The sequence below is a fragment of the Saccopteryx leptura genome, chromosome 2, assembly GCF_036850995.1.
Source record: "Saccopteryx leptura isolate mSacLep1 chromosome 2, mSacLep1_pri_phased_curated, whole genome shotgun sequence".
NCBI classification, from domain to species: Eukaryota; Metazoa; Chordata; class Mammalia; order Chiroptera; family Emballonuridae; genus Saccopteryx; species Saccopteryx leptura.
The window spans coordinates 342,558,606-342,580,441 of NC_089504.1; the positions used below are offsets into that span (position 1 = coordinate 342,558,606).

The window sequence follows — 21,836 nt, forward strand, 5'->3', positions numbered from 1 at the left end:
GGATGCTCATAGAAAAAGTAGATTTGAAAAAAAAGTTTGATGTCTGGTCACTGCAATTGGTGATGAATCCAGATGACAGAGAGGGGTCGTGGCCTCCTGGACCCCAATCGCGTACTGGTTTCTGGGATCAGTCTGATGGGTTCACGGCTTCAAAACCTCCAGCCAGCAGTTGCCGGAAGTGCGCAAGCGCACTGTTGACAGCGCCCGCCGACTTTGTTACTTAGGAAACAGCCAATCAGCGATCCGAGCAGTAACCAATAGGAAGCGTGGATGATTTGAAAGAGCGGCGCGGGCGGAGGTTGGCGTGGTGAGGAGAGGGTGTGGGGAGGTGCGCGGCGCTCTCTCCCGTGGGCCCGGGTTTCTATCTGCGGCCTAGGGACCTCGCAGCGAACGGCGACACCGGCGGCAGGGAACCGACGAAGGGTAAGCGTTCTTATGGGCTCCCGCACTCAGATCTGGGACGCTCAGCCCCAGCTGCTCTAGGTGGCAGCCCCACCCCGACCTCTTGAGTGCGACACACTAAGGTGCAACGGGGAGACCAAACAGGTTCTGCGGGGTCTCCTCGGAATTGGGCACGGGCGGTGCGGGAAGTAGGGCGCTTCCTTACACACATGCGCGGGAGATCGCGACCCCTCGGAGTGTGTCCGCACGTTTGCACTGGGCTCTGCCCTCTGTACATCCGCTCTGTGAAAGGTCCTCCCGCTCCTGTGTGAGGAAGAGTTGGGTCTTCCTGGACACTAGATGTGGAGAACTGGGACCCCTTGCGCATCCGTATGGAGTAGCTAAGGCCTTTTCCATCTAGGCAGAACTGATTGCAGAACTTAGTAACTGCGCACTCAGTCAATATTTAATTTGATAAAGAAAGGAATGAAAGAATTATCTGCCCTGTTGGGGCACCTCAGTTGGTTGGAACAGGTTCCTGATGCGCCAGGTTGCGGGTTTGAACCCAAGTCAGGGCACATACAAAAATTAACGAGCCAATGAGTGCATGGATAAGTGGAACAACAGTTCGGTGTTTCCCGCGCTCTCTCTCTCTCTCTCTCCCTCTCATCAGTAAATAAAAATATTTTAAAAAAAAAAAAAGAAGAAGAAGAATATCTGTATGGCAGAAAACCACGATTTCTGCTACTTCTCCTAGGACACCGCCTCTTCACTTTGACATTCTTGCAGGGGTAGTCAACCTTTTTATACCTACCGCCCACTTTTGTATCTCTGTTAGTAGTAAAATTTTCTAACTGCCCACGGTTCCACAGTAATGGTGATTTATAAAGTAGGGAAGTAACTTTACTTTATAAAATTTATAAAGCAGAGTTACAGCAAGTTAAAGCATATAATAATAATTACTTACCAAGTACTTTATGTTGGATTTTCACTAAGTTTGGCAGAATAAATCTTTATAAAACAACTTACTATAGTTAAATCTATCTTTTAATTTATTTATACTTTGGTTGCTCTGCTGCCACCCACCATGAAAGCTGGAACACCCACTAGTGGGCGGTAGGGACCAGGCTGACTACCACTGCGTGAAGTAACTTGGAAAAGATAAAGTCTGGTCTGTGCCATGGGAAACATAAGAGGTTTTACTGAAGACATTAGGTCTTTTGGCATCAGGGGGAAAATGATGTTTGTTTTATTAATCTTAATAATGGCTAACATTTTTGAGCACTTATTATGTTGAATGAACTTATTTAATCCTCACAACAACCCTATGGGATAGATACTAATATTATTTACATTTTAGAGATTGGGAAACAGAGAAGTGGATTCTAGCTTAGAGGGAAAGGTCTACAAAATTTTTCTGAGCCTGACCAGGCAGTGGCGCAGTGGATAGAGCGTCGGACTGGGATGCGGCAGACCCAGGTTCGAGACCCCAAGGTCGCCAATTTGAGCACGGGCTCATCTGGCTTGAGCAAAGCTCACCAGCTTGGACCCAAGGTCGCTGGCTCAAGCAAGGGGTTACTCGGTCTGCTGAAGGCCTACGGTCAAGGCACATATGAGAAAGCAATCAATGAACAACTAAGATGTTGCAACAAAAAACTGATGATTGATGCTTCTCATCTCTCTCTGTTCCTGCCTATCTGACTCTCTCTCTGTCTCTGTAAAAAAAAAAAAGAAAAAGAAAATTCTGAATGAGCTCCTCAGTGTTACACTGCTTTCTCCAATCTTGTCTATTCTACTTCCTCCTCCCTCACCACATCCTATGCTTCAACTGCTAATGCATCCAGTTCTTCTCTACCAAATTTTATTATTGAATTATCTCACCCTCTGATATTCTAAGGTGTCTTAATTTGTTGGTCTTTATAGTATCCAACCCAACTCCATTTATACGCTTTTTAAAAAAAATGTATAAGTAGCATATTTTTAGAGGTTTTTATAAAAATTGTCTCTCTCTGGCCAAAGACCAAATCTAAAGTTATCCAAGTTCATACCGTATTCTCTTTCCACAAGCAATTAAGTTAAAAATACAAAAGAAAAAATTTTAAACTTATATTTTATGTTTTTTTAAAGGCCTATTTAACTTGCCTGACCGGCAGTGAATAGAGCATTGACCTAGGACACCGAGGTCCCAGGTTCGAAACCCCAAGGTTGCCAGGTTGAGCTCAAAAGTCGCAGGCTTGAGCAAGGGGTCAATAGCTCGGCTTGACATTCCCCCACCCACAACCCCCGTCAAGGAACATATGAGAAGCAACCATCGAACAACTAAAGTGACACAACTACAAGTTGATGCTTCTCATCTCTCTCCCTCCCTGTCTGTCTCTCTATCTCTAAAAAAAAAACAAAAACCACACAACTCAGTTAACTAGGATAGCATAATTGTAATTAAAAGATAATTAGCATGGAACAGTGATAATGCTATTTATAAAATTTATGGGATATAGTTAAAGCATGTCAAAGGTAATTTATATATATTTTTTAATTTTATTTATTCATTTTAGAGAGGAGAGAGAAAGGGAGAGAGAGAGAGAGACAGAGAGGGAGAGAGAGAGGAGAGAGAGACACAGAGAGAAGGTGGGGAGGAGCTGGAAGCATCAACTCCCATATGTGCCTTGACCAGGCAAGCCCAGGGTTTCGAACTGGCGACCTCAGCATTTCCAGGTTGACGCTTTATCCACTGCGCCACCACAGGTCAGGCGGTAATTTATATTCTTAAGTGCTTATACTTGAACTTTAAAAAATTTTTTTTAATGTTTATTGATTTGAGAGAGAGAGAGAGATAGGAATATCTATCTGTTCCTGTATGTGCCCTGACCAGGGATCTGACCAGTAACCTCTGTGCTTTGGAATGATGCTCTAACCAACTGAGCTATCTGTCCAAAGCCTTGAAAATTTTTTTAAAAAGCTGAAAGTTAGGCAAATATACAACTTTAGTAAAATAGAATAGCCCTCTAGCAATGAAGGAAAGAAATTAAAAGAGAGACTCAGTGGAACACTCTCTTTTTTTTTTTTTTTGTATATTTCTGAAGTGAGAAGCAGAGGTAGGGGCGGGGGGGGGGGGGGAGGCAGACTTCCGCATGCGCCCTACTGGGATCCACCTGACATGCCCACCAGGGGGCAATGCTCTGCCCCTCTGGGGTGCTGCTCCACTTCAACTGGAGCCATTCTAGCACCTGAGGCGGAGGCCATGGAGCCATCTTCAGCACCCAGGCCAACTTTTTTTTTTTTTTCCTATAATGGAGCCTTGGCTGCGGGAGGGAAAGAGAGAGACAGAGAGAAAGGAGAGGAGGAAGGGTAGAAAAGCAGATGGGCGCTTCTCCTGTGTGCCCTGGCCGGGAACTGAACCCAGGACTTGCATACGCTGTGCTGATGCTCTACCGCTGAGCCAACTGGCCAGGGCCAGTGGAACACTCTTTTCAACAATACTTTTGAACAATTTCCTAGGAAAAACAAACTAATAAAAAATAAAAAAACTAACCAAAACTGACTTAAGAAGTTCTGGGCCCTGGCCAGGTAGCTCAGTGGATAAAGTGTCATCCTGGCAAACCTAGGTTACAGGGTCCATCCCAGGTCAGGGCACAAATGAGAAGCAACTAAGTGGAACAATGAGTTCATGCACACCTCTCTCTCTCTCTCTCTCTCTCTCTCTCTCTCTCTTGCTCTCTTTATTCCTTTCTCTTTCCCTTCTTCTCTCTCTCAAATCAGTGGGGAAAAGATTCTTTTAAGTTCGGGATATTTTGAACAGACCTACGGCCATTGAGGAAATTGAATTTACATAGTTTAAAATATTTATATACTGTCACACCCATAAAAAAAAAACACCAAAAGCCACCAGAAATTTATAAGCAATTGGAAGTAATTATTCTAATCTTATACAAACTCACCCTAAAAAAAAAAGAAAACCTTTTTCTTTTACAAATATAATTGTAAAAGTAGTAAATAAAATATTAATAATCAGAAGCCAGCAATGTATATTAAAAAATACATTATGGCCAAATTGGGTTTATCCCAGGAATATGAGAATGGTTTAACATTAGAAAATCTACTAATACAATTTACAGTATTACAGATTAAAGGAGAAAACATATTCCATTAGGCACAGAAATAGAATTCAATAAAATTCAATACCCATCTATGTTTTTTTTTTTAATTTAATAAACTAGAAATAGATGTAAATTTTCTTTAACCAACAAAACGTTGGTTTTATAAGGAGCATTTCATATAAAATCAGCAAAAAGACAAGATTGCTCACTGTTACTGCCTCTATTCAATATTGTACCGGAGGTTCTGGCCATAACTATAAGACAAGAGAAATAAATAAAAATAAAATTAGGATTAAGCAAAACTGTCATCAGTTACAGCCTTACGATTGTTTATTAAAAAAAAACAAAAGAACACAGTTCTTTTCTCTGCACAACAAACTATAGAAAGAACCAGTGGCCTTTGGAGGTTGCCCTGTAGGCACTAGGGTGAGGGAGGTAGGAGCTTGAAAAGCACAGGTTCAGGGCAGAATTGACTACTAGGAAGAGTAATGCCTCTGCTGACAGTCGGAACAAGGTCAAGTTCTGGCCTTGCTACTTACCATCCATGTGACCCGTTCCTCCCTGAGCCTCAGTTTTCTTTGTAGAGTTGTGGTGTAACTACAGAATGCAATTGTGAAAGTTAAGTGACACCATTTGTCAGACACTGAGCATAGGGCCTGATACAGAGTAAGCACTCAATAAATGTTAGCTATAATAGTGATTACTTTTAAACTTTTGTATTCAGACTCTGCTCTTCTCTAGCCTTTATTCATCCATGGGACAAATACATATTATACAGCCTTTACTGCTGCTGGACGGCAGGGTGGGGTGAGGTGCCTGGGTATCTAGGATGCACAGATTGTATCAGAAGAGGGTCCTGCTCTCTTGGAGCTTGCAGACAAGAAACATAAGTGTGTGAGAGTTGTGAAGGAGCCATGAAGGGGACTACAGCCATCCCTGTAAAAATAGAACATCCAAGGGTTAGGCGCCACCTGCCTTCCCAGCTCCAAGTGTCTGCAGGTGGATCCCCTCAAGTCCTCAGAAATTCTTCTCCAGGGGCTTCTGAGGAGCTTGGTTTTGTTCCGCCTGTCTCTCTGAGGGTGGGCAGAGGAAGCCATCCTGAAAACAATTGAATCTTGGCTTCCCAGCCCCGGCTCAGCAGTGAACTTGCCTCTGGGTTTTAATGAGCTGCCCTGGGTTAGAAAGAGGACGTGACTGTGGCTGGCTCAGAACCCTGAAGATCTTATTAAAGAATCATCTCCATCGTACTTTGGGCTGAAATGCTCTTTCCAACTGAGGATCAAAGCAAACTTGACAAACGTTCTCTCATTAATCTCCCCATCCCCTTGGGGTGGGAGCAGATCTGTAGCTGTTCTCTCTGGCTCTCTAAGGGGGGGAAGCTGGTGCATCGATGTGGTGTGGCAGAGAGACCTCCCAGCAGTCAGGTGCAGAGCAGAGAACGGACCCAGGCTTCCTAGATACAGCCATGCCAAGTGTCACCCCCACCCCATGCCCCCAGTGCTGTTGCAGGATGAAGGAAAACATCTCATTAAGCAAACAGTCTGCCTCACTGGCCCTCAGGAAGCAGAGAGGAGAGAACTGTAAAGGTTATACGCACTCTGCTGCCAGTGCCCTTTTTAATTTCCTGCTTAGAATGTTAGGCTGCTCTGTGGCTCCTCAGCTGAAACCCTCGGCTGAAACCTCAGCCAATGTTAATCCAGACGGTAGAGCCAAGCAGCCTCTGCCTTCACCCCACAACCTGGGGATGGGAATGCAAGAATGGGAGACAGAAACTCTCTGAGTGTTGAAAATTAGGTACAGTCCATATTTCTGAAAATATTCGCAGAATACATTATGCTAGTTACATGAAAGATTATAATTATATTTTAAAAACATAAGGAACTATTACAACAATGTGATCATGAAAGCATAATATATATATATATATATAATATCATTCATTGTAAGGCAGTATATGGGTTCTGCAGTCAGACTTCCTGGATAAGAACCATGGCTTCATCACTAGTATTGGGATCTTGGGCAAGTTGCTTAACCCTCTCTGTGTCAGTTTTCTCGTTGAAAAATAAGTATAATAACAGTATCTGTCTTGTGGGATTGTAATGGAAATGAAAGGAGATAGCACTCATAAGGTGCTTAAAACAATCCTTCATGTAATAGGTAAGCAGTTGCAGTCCAATTACTAGAACAAAAAAAAAAATTGTACATGTGTAAAAAGGTTATTATTGGTTGATATTGTGTTTTGTGTAAGGAAAAATTAAGAAATTCGGAGGTAGGGGACAGGAGTTTCAAATCAGCTCAATTCCGCCTCACTCCCAAAGGAAAAAACATGAGTTGTTTGCTGGAGTATTAGGTAGAAATTCCACTTTTCTTTGCGGAATGATCTTGGTCCTGTCCGCGGGACATAGTTTTTCCTCGGAAGCACTCACCTGTTCATATCCCCCAGGAACAGCCTCTGTTCCTTACACCTATTAATAGATCCCTAAAGTTGGGTTGAACTTTTCCAAGGTATCTGCTACTCCTACATTCCAAAAATTCTATCTCTACCTTTGGTAGGCTGGCTTGAAGGAGAAATGAAAAAAAGCAGGGAGAGAGGTCTGAGGGGAATACAAAAGGGAATAAGCAAATAAGTGTTTGGAATTATTGCCCGGTCAACATTAGGAAATCTGTCCATGTCACCCTCTGCATTAACAAATTAAAGGAGATGATCTTCATTTCAGCCAGTGCCAAAAATCTATCTGATAAAATTTAACACCCATTCTTAATGGGCAGTGAAAGGTGGGGAACTAAATATAGTAGAGCTAAAAATAGAAAGTAACTGTCATTATTAGCAAACTATACCATCATTTAATTGAAAAACCTAAGAGAATCAATGACTGTCTATTAGAACTAATCAGGGAGTTCAGTAATGTAGCCAGATACAAGATCTGCATACAGAAATCAGTTGTTTTCCTATATTCTGGCAAAAGTGAATTAGAAAATGCAATTTTAAAAAGAACCTATTCACAATGTAATAAAGACTACAATAACTATAGTAATAAGGCTATCAAGAAATGCACAGACTCAAGTAAAGAAAACTATAAAATTTTACTGAGAATTATGAAGTTGTGAATAATGAAAAGAGATACTGTGTTCCTAGATGGGAAAACTTGATATTATAAAGATGCCAATTCTTCTCATATTAATTTATGAATTCAAAGTACTCCCAATTAAACTCTTAGCAGGATATTTCAAAGAATTCTGTAAGCTGATTATAAAATTATATGCTAGACAAGATGCCCAAGAATAGGCAAGAAAAAGAACAAGGTGAGATATTATAGAGCCATGGTAATTACAATAGTAAGTTACTGGAAAAGGAATAGACACATCAGCAGAACTGAATAGAGTGCCAAAACCAAATTTCTATTTATAGGAGAATTTAGTTGTGTTAAATATGACATTTGAAATCAGTGGAGAAGGAATACACTATTTATTTATTTATTTATTTATTTTTATTTTTTTACAGAGACAGTCAGAGAGAGGGATAGACAGGGACTGAGAGAGATGAGAAGCATCAATCATCAGTTTTTCGTTGCAATACCTTAGTTGTTCATTGATTGCTTTCTCATATGTGCCTTGACCGCAGGCCTTCAGCAGACTGAGTAACCCCTTGCTGAAGCCAGCAACCTTGGGTCTAAGCTGGTGAGCTTTGCTCAAACCAGATGAGCCCATGCTCAAGCTGGGGTCTCGAACCTGGGTCTTCTGCATCCCAGTCCGACGCTCTAACCACTGCGCCACCGCCTGGTCAGGCCACTATTTAATAAATGATCTTGAGATAATTGCTTACCATTTGGAAAGAAATTTAGAAACCTCACACCATCAACAAAAAATAAATTTCATCTGTTTAATGACCTAAGTTTTAAAAAGAAAGAGTATTAGACAGAAATATAATAAAAATGTTTATTACCTTAGGGAAGGAATATCTTCTTTAATATGACATAAAAACCATTAAAGAAAAATTCCCATATATGACCGCTTAAAACGTAAAATCTTCAGTGTGGTTAGGGTAGGATTTTTTCTAAGAATGCATGGTTGGTTTGATACCAGGAATAATATCAAATATAATAATTTACCACATCAACAAAATAAAGAAGAAACACACATCAGGAGATGCTGAAAGAGCATTAGGTATAATCTTAGACCTTCCTAAATAACAACTCTAAGTAAAATAAGAATAGGAGTGGTTACTAGTATGATAATGACTATACCTCCAAAACTAATTTCTAAATAGTGATGCACTAAAACCATTTCCTTTAAAATCAAGAACAAAACAGGGAAGTCCATTGTCATCATTATTATTCAACGTTGTTGAAGTTCTAGGGATTGCAAGAGACAAGAAGTAAAATATTTAGTATAAAAATAGAGAAAAGTAAAAAATTATTTTCTTTTCTGATATATAATTGCATACTCAGAAAACCCAATAAGCTCTAATAAAAAAAAAACAATTGGAATTAATAGGAGAGTTTGAGGGTAGTAGTTATAAGGCAAATATATAAAAATCAATTTTGTTTCTCCATACTAGCAATTACCACCTGGAAATGGAAATGGGGGAAGGTGTTCCATTCATAACAGTGATTAAATCCATATAGTACTTGGGAATTATATCAAAAGGGCAATTACAGACCCTATCTGAAGGGAGAGAAAACTATAAAATCTTATTGAGGGACATAAAAAATACCTGAACAAATAGAAAGGCAATAGCCATGTTTTTGCATGAAAAGGTTTAATATAAAATAAATATGTAAATGAATACAATTCCAATTATAATTCCAATAAGGTTTTGTGGGGGTTTGGCTTGGGCATGGAATTGATAAAATTTTCTTAAAGTCACAGAAAACAATAAATGTCTGAAAATAACCAAGAAAATCATGAAAAAGAAAGGCTAGTTGTGGTGGTCTTGCTTTACTAGATAAAAAGCAGGCTGTAAAGGAATGGAATGGAAACAGTTTAGTGCTAGCGCAAGAGTAGACAGATGAGTGGAACATTACAGAAAGCCCAGTAATAAGCCTCTGAAAAAATATATAGTCATTTGGATATGACAAACGTGGTATTTCAAATGAGAAAGATATTTATTAATAATTGGTGCTGGCACCAATATTCTTATTCTCTTGAGGAATAAAACAGGGTGGGGGTGGGAGGAGGCCTTGAATGCTGGGCTGAAGGGGCCAACTGGGCAGGCCTGGGGTCGGATTGGTCCTCATCTCCACTGTGTCTCAGCTCAGGTGTTGCCATGGTGATGACGGTGGATGACAGCACCGTCAGGGTTGTGGTTCGGGTGCGACCCCCCACCCCACGGGAGCTGGAGAGCCAGCGGCGGCCTGTGATTCAGGTGGTGGACAAGCAGGTGCTGGTGTTTGACCCTGAAGAGCCCGATGGGGGCTACCTTGGCCTGAAATGGGGCAGCATCCATGACGGCTCCAAGAAGAAGGGCAAAGACCTGACGTTTGTCTTTGATCGGGTCTTTGGTGAGGCGGCCACCCAACAGGACGTATTCCAGCACACCACCCACAAAATCCTGGACAGCTTCCTCCAGGGCTACAACTGCTCAGGTGAGAATCTGGACAGTGATGAGGAAGAGCCCTGGTTAGTAGCCACATTGCTACCCTGCTTCCTTCTCAGGGTTTTATGTGTCTTCTGACAGGTGCCCGTCTGCCCCTCAGCTGGGCACTTGTTCAGGAGGGATGTGGCCCTTGCATTCTATGTGGGTCCCCCATTCATTCTTTTCCTATGTGTGACAAACCTTCTTGGGCCCTTGGATTTAGTGGCAGATCAGACAGACATGGTTCCTGTCCTGTTGATACTTACAGGGGGGAGAAAACACTAATCAAAACCATACCCATAATTGTGTGATTATAAGCCGAGGTAAGTGATTTGAGGGAAAGAGCCATGGGCCTTCAAGAAGGAAGCTACCTAGACTGGAGAAGGCATTCCTGAGGAAGGGAGATGCGCCCCCCACCACCACCATGGAGACCCCTTTGCTCTCGAATTGCAGACCTATAGAAAAGCCAGGACATAGTGTGGAGAACTCAGGCTGCTGTGCAAACGTGGGGGAGTGAGCAGGGAGGACCAGTGGGGCTGCGCAGACGGAGGCAAAGGAAGGGACTTGGGGGAGAAGGGTGAACTGGGTGGAAATGCACAGGGGGAGCCACTGAGAAGGTGGGTCTGGCCCTGCCACCAACCTACTCCCCACTCTGCCCGCTGCAGTGTTTGCCTATGGGGCCACTGGGGCCGGGAAGACACACACCATGCTGGGGAGAGAGGGAGACCCCGGCATCATGTACCTGACCACTATGGAACTGTATAGGCGGCTGGAGGCCCTGCAAGAGGAGAAGCAATTCGAGGTGCTCATCAGCTACCAGGAGGTAAGGCTGTCCCCTCCCTGGGACTAGTGGCCCCATCCCTTATTCTCACAACCACATAAAGAGAGAGAGAGTAGAGTGGAGTAATTAGTGGGGGAGTGGGTGGTAGGAAATGGGCAGATAGGGGCCCACTGAAAGCCCAGAGGGTGGAAACAGCTCAGAGAGAGACTGTGTGTGAACTGAAGCTGCTCTTGTCACTTAATAATCATCATCCCACAAAGTGCCTCAGGTCTCTCCCATGCTTCCTTCTCCTCAGGTGTACAATGAGCAGATCCACGACCTTCTGGAACCCAAGGGACCGCTTGCCATCCGTGAGGACCCCGACAAGGGGGTGGTGGTACAAGGACTTTCCTTTCACCAGGTGTGAGATTGGGCTGGGGTGGCACGAGCAGTCACGTTGGTCCTCCAGGGTTCCCTTACCAGGCAATTTAGGGATGTCCCGTATCCCATGGCGGTGCTGGTGACATGGGTTCTGAGGAGCAGTGCTCCTGGTAGAGGGAATCCTGGTAAGGAAAACCACAGCTCCCTTCCTGGTCATCTCTGTAGCCAGCCACAGCTGAGCAGCTGCTGGAAATGCTGACCAGGGGGAACCGTAACCGCACACAGCACCCCACTGACGCTAACGCTACTTCCTCCCGCTCCCATGCCATCTTCCAGGTAAGAGGGGTGTGGGTCGGAGCCTGAAGACAGGGCTCTGGTTGCTCAGCATCCCCTCATCCCTGCCCTCTGCCCCAGATCTTTGTGAAGCAGCAGGACCGGGTTCCAGGTCTGACCCAGGCTCTCCGGGTGGCCAAGATGAGCCTGATTGACCTGGCTGGCTCGGAGAGGGCATCGAGCACCCAGGCTAAAGGGGAGCGACTACGGGAGGGTGCCAACATCAACCGCTCTCTGCTGGCCCTCATCAATGTCCTCAATGCACTGGCCGATGCAAAGGTAAAACTGCACAGACCTAGGGCCCCCCACAGGACAGCCGCTGAGTGCCTGAAGCCAAGGGGCCCTCCCTTCAGCCCTGGGCCAGAGACTGCCAGGTCCCAGCCTAGGTCCATCTAGTCCAGCCACCTCACCTCAGGCCCGCTCACTGTCCCCCAGGGTCGCAAGTCTCATGTGCCCTACCGGGACAGCAAACTGACCCGTCTGCTCAAGGACTCCATTGGGGGCAACTGCCGCACGGTGATGATTGCTGCCATCAGCCCCTCTGGCCTGACGTATGAGGACACTTACAACACCCTGAAGTATGCCAACCGGGCCAAGGAGATCAAACTTTCGGTGTGTGCCAGCCTGGTGTGTGGGAGCCCTCAGGCTGGGAGGAGGAAGGAACAGGACCCACAGGCTTCCTCTGGGTCTGGAGCAAGGATTCCCACAAGGCAAAGGGAAGACATTCCCTAGCCCCTGTTTTCAGGGAAACTGGTGGAAGTGACACAGTCCCTGTCCCTGGGAAGATTCCAATTGGAAGAGAGGCAAGATAGTTTCCAACTTGGAAAAAGTAGAATGCATACAGCATTGGATGACAGAATTGTTTCACGAGGGAGGCAGCAGGAGGCGGTGGCTGCATACTGGTCAGTGATCTTCAGCAGCAAAACAACATAAACAGCAGCACATAACACAGATAAGAGCAGAGCCACTCAGGTCTCCCCCACCTCCTCCAAGGAGCCCTGGCTCCCTTGGAGCTGCTGCTGAAAAGCCCTGGCCTGGTGAGAGTCAGGCAGTCAAGAGGCTTGGGTTCAAAGGCAACTTCTGTGCCTCTGCCGTGGTCTCGGGCAAACCACTGACCTCCCCAGGTCTGTTTCCCCAGTTGTGAGTGTGAGTCATGGAACGTTAGTGAAGTGCCTAGCACAATACCTGGCCTTTTGAAGTGGTTGCCACTTTGAATGAATGAACAGATCTCTCCCCTGTGTCCTCCTCTCAGCTGAAGAGCAATGTGGTCAGCCTGGATAGTCACATCAGCCAGTATGCCACCATCTGCCAGCAGCTCCAGGCTGAGGTGAGGAGTCCACCTGGGGAGTGTGGCTAGAGAGCAGGGTACCCTGTCTTTGTTGGGGGGGCAGGAGAGCAAGGATACTGGGTCATTGGGGTGTGTGTGGCCAGGCCTCTGCCTGGGGTTGGGGCAGCCCCACCTCTGGTGCTCACCTGGGGTTCTGAAGGACTGGCTGTTTTGGTTCTAGGTGGCCACCCTGAAGGAGAAGCTTCGAGTATATGAGGCAGGTGCCCAGGCCCCACAACAGGACCTCGCCCAGCCCCCCAAATCAAGCCCTCTGCAACAGTCGTGAGTTCTGTGACCCATACCTGCCCTGTCCTTCTGCTTGGCAGGGAAAGCCCCCTTCTCCAACAAGGGCTAGGACGCCTTGCTTCTGTTTTGACGCCTAGGGTTAGGGATTCCCACCCAGTGCCTAGCACACTGATTGGCATCTAGAATGCTGTGTCAACTGAGTAAAATGATACCCCAGCCCATACAAGCTACTTCTACTAATTAAAAGAAGATAAAGTTAAGAGATGAGTGTCATTGTTTCCTAAACCAGAAAACTTCTGACTCCTTTCCCCCCCTCAGCTACTGCCCACTTGTTACCCAAGCTTCTATCCTTCTGGATCCTGTACCAACTTCCTCGCCCTGCTTTCCCCACCTGCCTCTGCTTCCCACCCCTAAAACCTCACATTTCTCCCTTAGCCTTTCCAGCTCCTCCCCACCATCCCGCCTTCCCAGCCAGCCCTCCACCCCAGAGCTCCACCCACGATCTGCAGTCCTTCCAGAGGAGAGCCTGGGCGCCGAGACCCAAGTGGAGAGGGGCGTGGAAGGGAACTCTTCAGCCCAGGAGCAGCCCCCAGAGGAGAAGGACAAAGACCCGGCTGAGGAGGTAAGACGTAGAGCTGGTAGAATATGTTAGAAGAAATGCCCTTCCCAGCTCAGGGAGTCCCTTCAGTCCCAGGTTCTCTACCTGGATGTCACATCTTAGTCTCGAGGAGGCTTTCAGATCCTGTGCAGGAAGGAGAGCTATTCTGTCAGATCCTGTGTGTCTGGAAATGACGAGTGTGTGTTACCAGCAGGGGACCAGGGAGGGTAGATGGAGACTGTCCCTACAAGGACCTGGGCATTCAGGAGCTGTCATCCCCATTCTTGAAGGAGGGAGATTTTAGAAGTTGCTTACTTAGGGAGGGCCCTCTACCTGTGACTTCCTTCCTCTTTAGGTTCCAATCCAGGTGCCAGAACTGAGCCTCCGACAGTCACTGCCAGAGTGCCCTGACCTGACCTTGGAGCCCGCGCGAGTCACGGACCGCATCTCACCACAAAACCTGGAAAGGGACAATTCTAAGCAGTAGGTGTCTTACTCTTCTCTGGGGTCCAAGGAGGGAGGTGATGGCTTCCAGCCTCCGGGGATGGGAGTCATAAAAACTGTGGTTCTGCTTTAGTTAAGAATCAAGTCTATTTCACCATTGTCTATTACCTGTTTTGTTTTGTTTTGTTTTGGGTTTTTTTTGTTTTGTTTTTTTACAGAGACAGAGAGAGGGATAGATAGGGACAGAAAGACAGGAAGGGAGAGAGATGAGAAGCATCAATCATCAGTATCTCGTTGCGACACCTCAGTCGTTAATTGATTGCTTTCTCATATGTGTCTTGACCGTGGGCCTTCAGCAGACCAAGTAACCCCTTGCTCAAGCCAGCAACCTTGGATCCAAGCTGGTGAGCTTTGCTCAAACCAGATGAGCCCACACTCAAATTGGCGACCTCAAGGTCTCGAACCTGGGTCCTCCGCATCCCAGTCCGATGTGCTATCCACTGCGCCACCTGTTTTTAACAAGTTGATATTATCACCTACTCTATTTTTTCACCATCTTTATTTATTCCTGCACATAGCTGGCAACCCAACAAAAGAGAAGCAAAACACCGAATTCCACCAAATTAGGGCAGGGCCACTTGGGCTAATGCTTTGCTTTCCAGTCCGCGGGCCAAGCTGCCCATTCTCAGCAAGGAGGGCGCAGCCAGGAGAAGTCAGGTGGCAGGCTGAGGAAGGGACAGCCTTCCTGAGTCGGGTGTTTACCGTGTGTCTTCATCAACAGATTGACTGTAGATGTTTCTTCTCAGAAGTAAATACAAATCACCGCCCAAAGCCAGAGGGAAATAGATTTTGGAACATCCTTCTGTGCTTAATAGAGAGGTGCTGCTATTATTTTTTTCCCTTGGCCCCCAGAACATAAATCTCCTGCCACTTAGCTCTGCTGCTGCCAACCCCACTCCACCCTCCCCAGCATGCTTCACGCTAGGCAGTGTATTTAAAGCTTCCGGACAGAAGGGCCTGTTTAATTTTATTTCTTGTTGGGGAGTGTCTGCTCCCAACTCAGCAAAAATGCGGCAGCCTGAATAATCAGCAGCTTATTATCTGTCTCCCGCCGCCGACTCCCCGGGGCCCAGCGGTGGCAGAGATGCACTGGCGGGATGTCTCCTTGGAGCCTAGGGAACAACGACGGGCTCCCCCTTATATCTCAGGGTCTCTCCACCTGGTGTGCCCCGTCGTGAGGAGAGAGGACACCAGGGTTCTCGTTTCTGCTGTACTTCTGCTTTTGTGGCCTCTGACAAGTTGTTACAGCCTTGATTTGGAGATCGTAGTCCTTATCCTCCTTACTTCTTTGCACTGAAGTCTTAATAAAATGTGGCAGAAGACCGCAAATATCAGGGGTTGCAGAACATTCTAGATCATCTCCATACTTAAAAACAGCTTAACAACCAGATAATCGAAATAATTTCTCTTTGGCTTTAGACTTTAGAATCTGAGACCACCAGGGCACTGAGTCAATCTTAGATTTTCCAGTTCAGTGGTTTTCATAATTTTTTTTTTGCTGCCAATTCCTTTCTTCAAATTAAATCTTATGCTGAACTCTAATATGGAGAACAGATAAGGCAGAGCTGCTCCATTTAAAATGTCCTCGGATGGGTTTATTTAAACCTAATTGAAAACCCCTGATATGGACCAAGTCTCCATGTGTCAGGTGGGGTGCTGAGGCACGTGCCTGGGGCCACACAGCTACCGCAAGAGGAATGGGGCCAGACCCGGTCATTGACATCCAGACCAGTACATTCCTCCCTAAACACCCACTTTCCTTCGTGCTCTAATCTGTGTGTGTGTGTGTGTGTGTGTGTGTGTGTGTGTGTGTGTGTGTGAGACAGAGACAGAGTCAGAGAGAGACAGATAAGAACAGACAAACGAGAAGGGAGAGAGATGAGAAGCGTCAGTTCTTCGTTGCGGCTCCTTAGTTGTTCATTGATTGCTTTCTCATATGTGCCTTGACCGGGGGGGACTCCAGCAGAGCAAGTGACCCCTTGCTCGAGCCAGCAATCTTGGGCTCAAGCTAGTGAGCCTTGCTCAAACCAAATGAGCCCGTGCTCAAGCTGGCGACCTCAGGGTCTCGAACCCGGGTCTTCCACGTCCCAGTTCGACACTCTATCCACTGTGCCACCGCCTAGTCAGGCCGTGCTCTAATCTTTATATGTGTGGCTCAGGTGGATATGGAATGAGTTTCTGTTGTGTCCTTTTTAGTTTATATCCTACCTTTCAAAAAGGCCTGGAGGCTGCTTTAGAAAATGAGCTTGGGTCCCTTGAGCACACACTGAGGGTAGAGGAGGGGGCGGGGGGCTCAGAAGTGTCTGGGCAGGTAGTAGATTATGCTACCTGAGGATAAATTATTGGCCATGAATAATCCTCAACTGAGATAATTGTGTTTTTTCTTTTATCGTAGGTGTGCCTGACAGAAAGGAAATTTGCTTTATTAGAATCTAAATTTACAACATCAATAATCACATTACTCTCATAATTCCCCTTAATAGCCCCTCAGTGCATGTGAAGTATGCACTGATTCACACATTCTCTTCCAGGATCCCGACATTAAATAGAAAGTGCAGACTGAAGGCCTTTTTGAGGGTCCTCTCAGAACCAAGATCACACAGCCTATCTTATTTAATCTCCTCTTATTCTAACAAGGTAGATGGCATTGTTTCTACTATACAGAAAAACAATAGTTAGCTAATGTTACAGAGCTCACTATGTGCCATGTACTCTTTGAACATTCTCTCTATAAAATAACTCATTTCATCTTCCCAACAACCCGATGAGGTAGGTGCACTTGTAATCCCCATTTAAAGGCTATGGAGACTGAGGCTAAGCTGCGATCCAAGCTCAACCTTTGGGAAGTGTCAGAACAGGGCTTTGAGCTGGCAGGCTGGCGGCCTGACATGAGCCTGGCTCTTCACTGCTACCTTTCATTGTCCCTTCGGTGAATGAACTTACTCAAGGTCACAGCACTGATAGGTGGCAGCACTGAGAGGATTCGCAGACCTGCTGAGTCCAAGACCACTTAGAGCCTTTCCCTACTTCCCAGGTCATTGTCTGTGCCGGGTGGCATGTTCAGTGGGCCAAGCCTCCCATCATTACCTGTGACCATCTCTGCCAACCTTGGTCATCAGCAAAGGAGCTACGGTGGGAATGATGGAGAAGCCAGCCCACGTGTGTTCCTCACCACACCTGGAGCAGTTGGGCCAGGTGCATGGCAGAGAGGACTCTGGCCAGCCGGGTCTGAGTAGGACAAGGAAACCCTTCTCTCTGTTCCAGGTTGGCGCTGAAGGTGCTGTGCCTGGCCCAGCGGCAGTACTCCCTACTCCAAGCTGCCAACCTCTTGACCCCCGACATGATCGCAGAGTTTGAGAACCTGCAGCAGCTGGTGCAAGAGGGAAAAACTGGGCCTGGAGCAGAGGCCACGGGAACTCCTGAACTGGCCACGGGAGAGCCTCTGGCTCAGGAGCTGTGTTCAGAGTCAAGTGAGTCTCGCCTCTGCTCTGCCTCTACCTGTTGGTGCCATCTCCAAAGCCCAGCTGGTGCCGAGGAGTATCTGGGGCTTCAGATGGTAGAACGGGACCCCTGGGATCATGGGGCACACAGAGAGGTCCCAGAAGTCATGACAGAACTGAGGAGTTAGGACTCCTGCATGTCTCCTGTGTCTCTCTCCCCAAATTCTAGAAACTTTCCTTCTGTTTATTCCCTGATCTCCTCTCGGTCCTCTCCTCCTTGCCTAGAGTCTCCAGGATACTCTGGCCCTGTGACCCGGACCATGGCAAGACAAATGAGTGGCCTCATGCACAGTCTAGAGGTCCCACCTGGGCCTGACTACACCTCAGCCCAGGCATCTCTGCAGCCCGTGGAGAAGAAGAAAAGGAGAAGACTGAGGCCCTCAAAGCAAGACAATCCCCCAGGCCCGAAGCCGGGGACCAAGCGCCAGCGCCAGTCCTTCCTGCCCTACCTAAGAAGGGGGTCCCTGCCTGAAGCTCAGCCTTCATCTGGACCCAGCACCCCCAAAGAGGGAAGGGTCTGCTCCCCCTGCCACTCCCCTCACTTCTGCCCAGCCACAGTCATCAAAAGTCGCGTGCCTCTGGGCTCTTCTGCTCTGCAGAACTGCTCCACCCCCCTGGCCCTGCCTGCTCGGGGCCTCAACACCACCTTTGACCTCTCCGAGGAGCCCCCATCAAAGCTGGTTTTCCGTGAATGCACTGGCTGGGAAAATGTCCCCCATAACAGGCTGGATCAGTCCTTCATCCCCAGGTGGGTATCCCTTCCTGCCTTCCTCTCAGTGCTCCCAGCAGGGAGTTCAGGGGTCAGCACGGGGCAGTGGCGCTGCCCTGATGAGTGGAAGGCAGCCCAGCTCTTAGAGCCCAGATGTTTGCTGTCTCTGTCCCTTTGGTCTGACCAGGTTGCTCCCCAGGCCCAGGAGGGCAGAACATACAGTTCTGTGGAGGCATTGCTACTCTCAGGGGCCTTGTGTTGGCTGTCTGCTTCAAAGCCACCAGCTACAAATGGGACCCCCACTTGGGGAGGGTCAGTAGGGAGCAGGAATTCAGAAGGCAGCCCAGCCCTCTCTGTTCCTTGGCATCACCTGGGTCCTTGGCCCTGATTTGAGTTCTGTGCCCCGCTGAGAAAAACCTCTATCTGCCACTGCTGCCTCCAGACTTTATCCTCTAGTCTCACATCTGGAACCAGAAAAGGAATCCTCAGAAAACTTTATTCAGCGTTTTGCAGTGAGAAGATGAAGCTCTCTCCCCCACCTTCCACCCACATGTCAGGGTAGGGGAACAGCAACCAGCTCAGGACAGGCCAAGGCCAAGAACGAGAGGCAGGCTGCCCTGGACTTGTGAGGCCAAGGGCGGCAGGCTGCCCTCGCACCCCCGCCTCGCCCACAGCCCGAACCGCCTCAGTAACCAGCTCCACAGTGGGCAGGTGGAAGGGTGAAATTGTTTGAACTCCAGTTCCCTGGAAGCACCAGAAACTGACACCTGGATGTTCTCCCAGAACAGGCCTGTCACTCAGCTGTCAGCCCAGGCCGAGTGAGGCAGGGAGAAGAGTCCACCTCTTAGTAGGAAGAAACCTCAGAGGTCATCTTGTCCAACCTCCCCACCTTCCAACCTGCGCTGGAGGGAGGAGGTGCTGGCACGCTTTTCCGGTTCCCTCCTGACCTGCCTCCCTTCCCTTGCTCCCTCCCCCAGTGGACCTGTGCCCCTGTTCACCATGAAGGGACCCAAGCCAGCGTCTTCCTTCCCTGAGACCTCAGCCCGCAAGAAGAGGCGTGTTGTGAGGTGAGGTTGGGGGAGTGTGGGGGGAGAGAAACTTGCATCAGGGCCGCAGATGCCTGGGCCGACTGCTGGGCCCCATGTGTCTCTGGACCCCAGGAGCCAGTAGTAGCAGTCCTGCAGGCAGGGCCAGCATCTGGTCTGACAGGCTCCACTGGCCCTTCCTATTTATTACAAGGGTTATGCTGGAGATGAAGGATGTCTCCCTTCTTTGCTTAAGGCCCCTCTTTATGAGGAGATCTTCAGTGTTCACTGGTTAATCCAGGGAATGGGCTACCCATTCCCTCACCTCTACTTCCCTCACAACCCCCCCCCCCACACACACACACACACACACACCCCTCCCAATCTCAGATATGGCCTTGGAAGCTCTTGTTGCTCAAGGCTTGGTGTCTAGGTCTTCCCACCCACCCCGACCTGTTGTAGCCCAGGGGCACGGCCTTCCTTCAGTTCCTCGGTCTCCCACCGCAGCCGCATCGCCCGCCTCCCCAGCAGCACCTTGAAGAGGCCAGCTGAGTTCCTTGTAACCCCAGGGATGGGTCACTGCGACAGATGAAAACAGGACATAGGAAGGAACAAGATGGGCTAAGACTCAAGAGCCTGGGGGTCCTTCCAAGCATCTCAGGAGCCCTGATGAGAGAGATGGGATGTGGACTATGGGAAGGAGGAGAGTGGGACAGAGCTCACTTTCCTCCTTCTTCCCTGCCTCCCCCATCCGACTGGCCTGCAGAGTTCCTCTCCAGTCCCCACCGCCCTGGCAACTTGAGGAGCCGGAGGGAACCGGTGAGGGTTAGGGGAGTGCTGTCAGCCGGGCACTGCGTCTCCAAGGTGTCCTGACCATAGTCCCCTCTTGTGTTCTGGAGCAGCCTGCAGGGGGCGCCCTGACTCCCTTCCTCAGCTTGGAGCAATGAATGCCAGCACCCTCTCCCTTTATTCACACTCCTCTTCCAGACATTCATTCTGCTGCTCACGCTCTGTATTAAGCTTGTTACAGTCAGCTTCTCAGCATGTATATGTACATTTGTGAGTGTTAACGTGTTGCTATTTTAAAGGGTGCTGCCATGTTCCCCCTACTTCATAACACCCTCCTTGCAGGCAGGTAGCTGGGGGCCTTGTTCCCCACCCCCAGTCTAACACGGGCTCTACACAATGGTGGCAGTGGGGGAGGAGGGGGGCAGCCTGGCGGGGAGCAACAGCTTTGCTCTTCCTGGGTTTTGAGCAGAAGCCATAGTCCATGATGATGGTGCCTTGATTTCCAAATGAAGATACTTTAATTGGATTTACCCTATTGTAAACAAGCTACACAGTGTAAAAAGAAGTGTAAAGAAGAAAGGGAAATTCAGCCTTAATACTGCCACCTAGACAGACAAGCTGTGACTGCTCGGGTTTATATCCTCTGATCCTTGATTTCTGCATATATACATGTATGTCCATGTAGATACAGATATTTTTATTATGATGATTAATAAACTTTCTCCTTGGCATGTCTTTGTACAACCAGGTAGGATGGTAATACACCTTCCTTTACCTTCACACTCTTTAAGACCTCAAGAAACTTCTGAGTATAGAAAAATTTCCCTCTGCCTCATCCCGCAGCGTCAAATCTGCTTTGGACCGGGTGGAGGAGCAGTTACACCTGGAGGCATGGTCTGTCCTATAGTGTGGGTGCAGGTTGCCAGGGGGCCTGTGGTCAGTTCAGTCCAAGAGAGCATCTTACCTCCAGGCTAAACCCCAGCAGGCTTGAACCCAGGGCAACCTTCCTCCCACTTGCCCCCAAAAGCCCCACTCCAACCCCGTTGGTAGATTTCCTCCTTACTCATTTGGATTGTGACAGTTCAACACAAGTTTACCTCTGTGTCTCCAGGAAGACGTGGCTATCTGAATTAATAGTAATTCTGTAAACAAAATTACAGAGAGTCGGTATTTAACTCATGTCTGAAAACAAACATGTTAAAGGTATTTAACATATTGTGAGTGGTGTGTAGATAATGCTGCTAATTTCAAATGAGTCCTCGCTGTTGTGGGGGGCCTCTCCCTGCTCAGTTCTGACTCCTCTTTGGAGGAGTGGAGAGGACACAAAGTGGAGCTCTGAGTTCCTACCAGCTGCAGGCATCTTCACAAAACTTCATGGTCTTACGAGGTCTCATAAAGACAGACTGGGAAAGTTGAATAAAAACATGGCCAGAGTTAGCAAGTAGCAGCGTCAGGATTCAAACCGAGGTCTGGTCCTTTGCATGGCACCAAGCTGCTTCCCCTTAGAAGTGAACAGACATTTCTTTCCACATGCCTGGGGTTTCCTCCTCTGCAATTAGTCTTAATGAGTTTTTTCCCCCTGTGTACCATGATCCCCACAGAAGCAGTCAC

The 21,836-nt window shown here is 47.6% G+C and overlaps 1 protein-coding gene across 5 annotated transcripts; it reads left to right on the forward strand.

Annotated features, from left to right (window-relative positions):
* Positions 1-304: 304 nt before the first annotated feature.
* KIF18B (kinesin family member 18B) lies at positions 305-21,316 on the forward strand. Of its 5 annotated transcripts, XM_066363937.1 has the most exons (16): positions 315-423; positions 9,732-10,063; positions 10,719-10,876; positions 11,130-11,234; positions 11,420-11,530; positions 11,609-11,806; positions 11,963-12,139; positions 12,780-12,854; positions 13,036-13,136; positions 13,536-13,722; positions 14,054-14,181; positions 17,467-17,672; positions 17,928-18,450; positions 19,389-19,478; positions 19,899-20,011; positions 20,203-21,316. In XM_066363937.1, exons 2-16 carry the CDS (start codon positions 9,745-9,747, stop codon positions 20,307-20,309), a joined length of 2,598 nt encoding a protein of 865 aa, XP_066220034.1. In that variant the 5' UTR covers positions 315-423; positions 9,732-9,744; the 3' UTR covers positions 20,310-21,316. The 5 variants fall into 5 exon arrangements, with proteins under 5 accessions (XP_066220031.1, XP_066220034.1, XP_066220033.1 ...); XM_066363934.1 differs by having other exon boundaries at positions 305-423; positions 9,737-10,063; positions 19,899-20,247; XM_066363936.1 differs by lacking the exon at positions 19,899-20,011.
* Positions 21,317-21,836: the final 520 nt, after the last annotated feature.

Bases quoted from the DNA above. Each gene is read 5' to 3' on its own strand.
- KIF18B (XM_066363937.1), top strand. From the start codon at position 9,745: ATGGTGATGACGGTGGATGACAGCACCGTCAGGGTTGTGGTTCGGGTG. The intron at 11,807-11,962 runs GTAAAACTGCAC...ACTGTCCCCCAG, and splicing joins ATGCACTGGCCGATGCAAAG to GGTCGCAAGTCTCATGTGCC. The intron at 13,723-14,053 runs GTAAGACGTAGA...CTTCCTCTTTAG, and splicing joins ACAAAGACCCGGCTGAGGAG to GTTCCAATCCAGGTGCCAGA.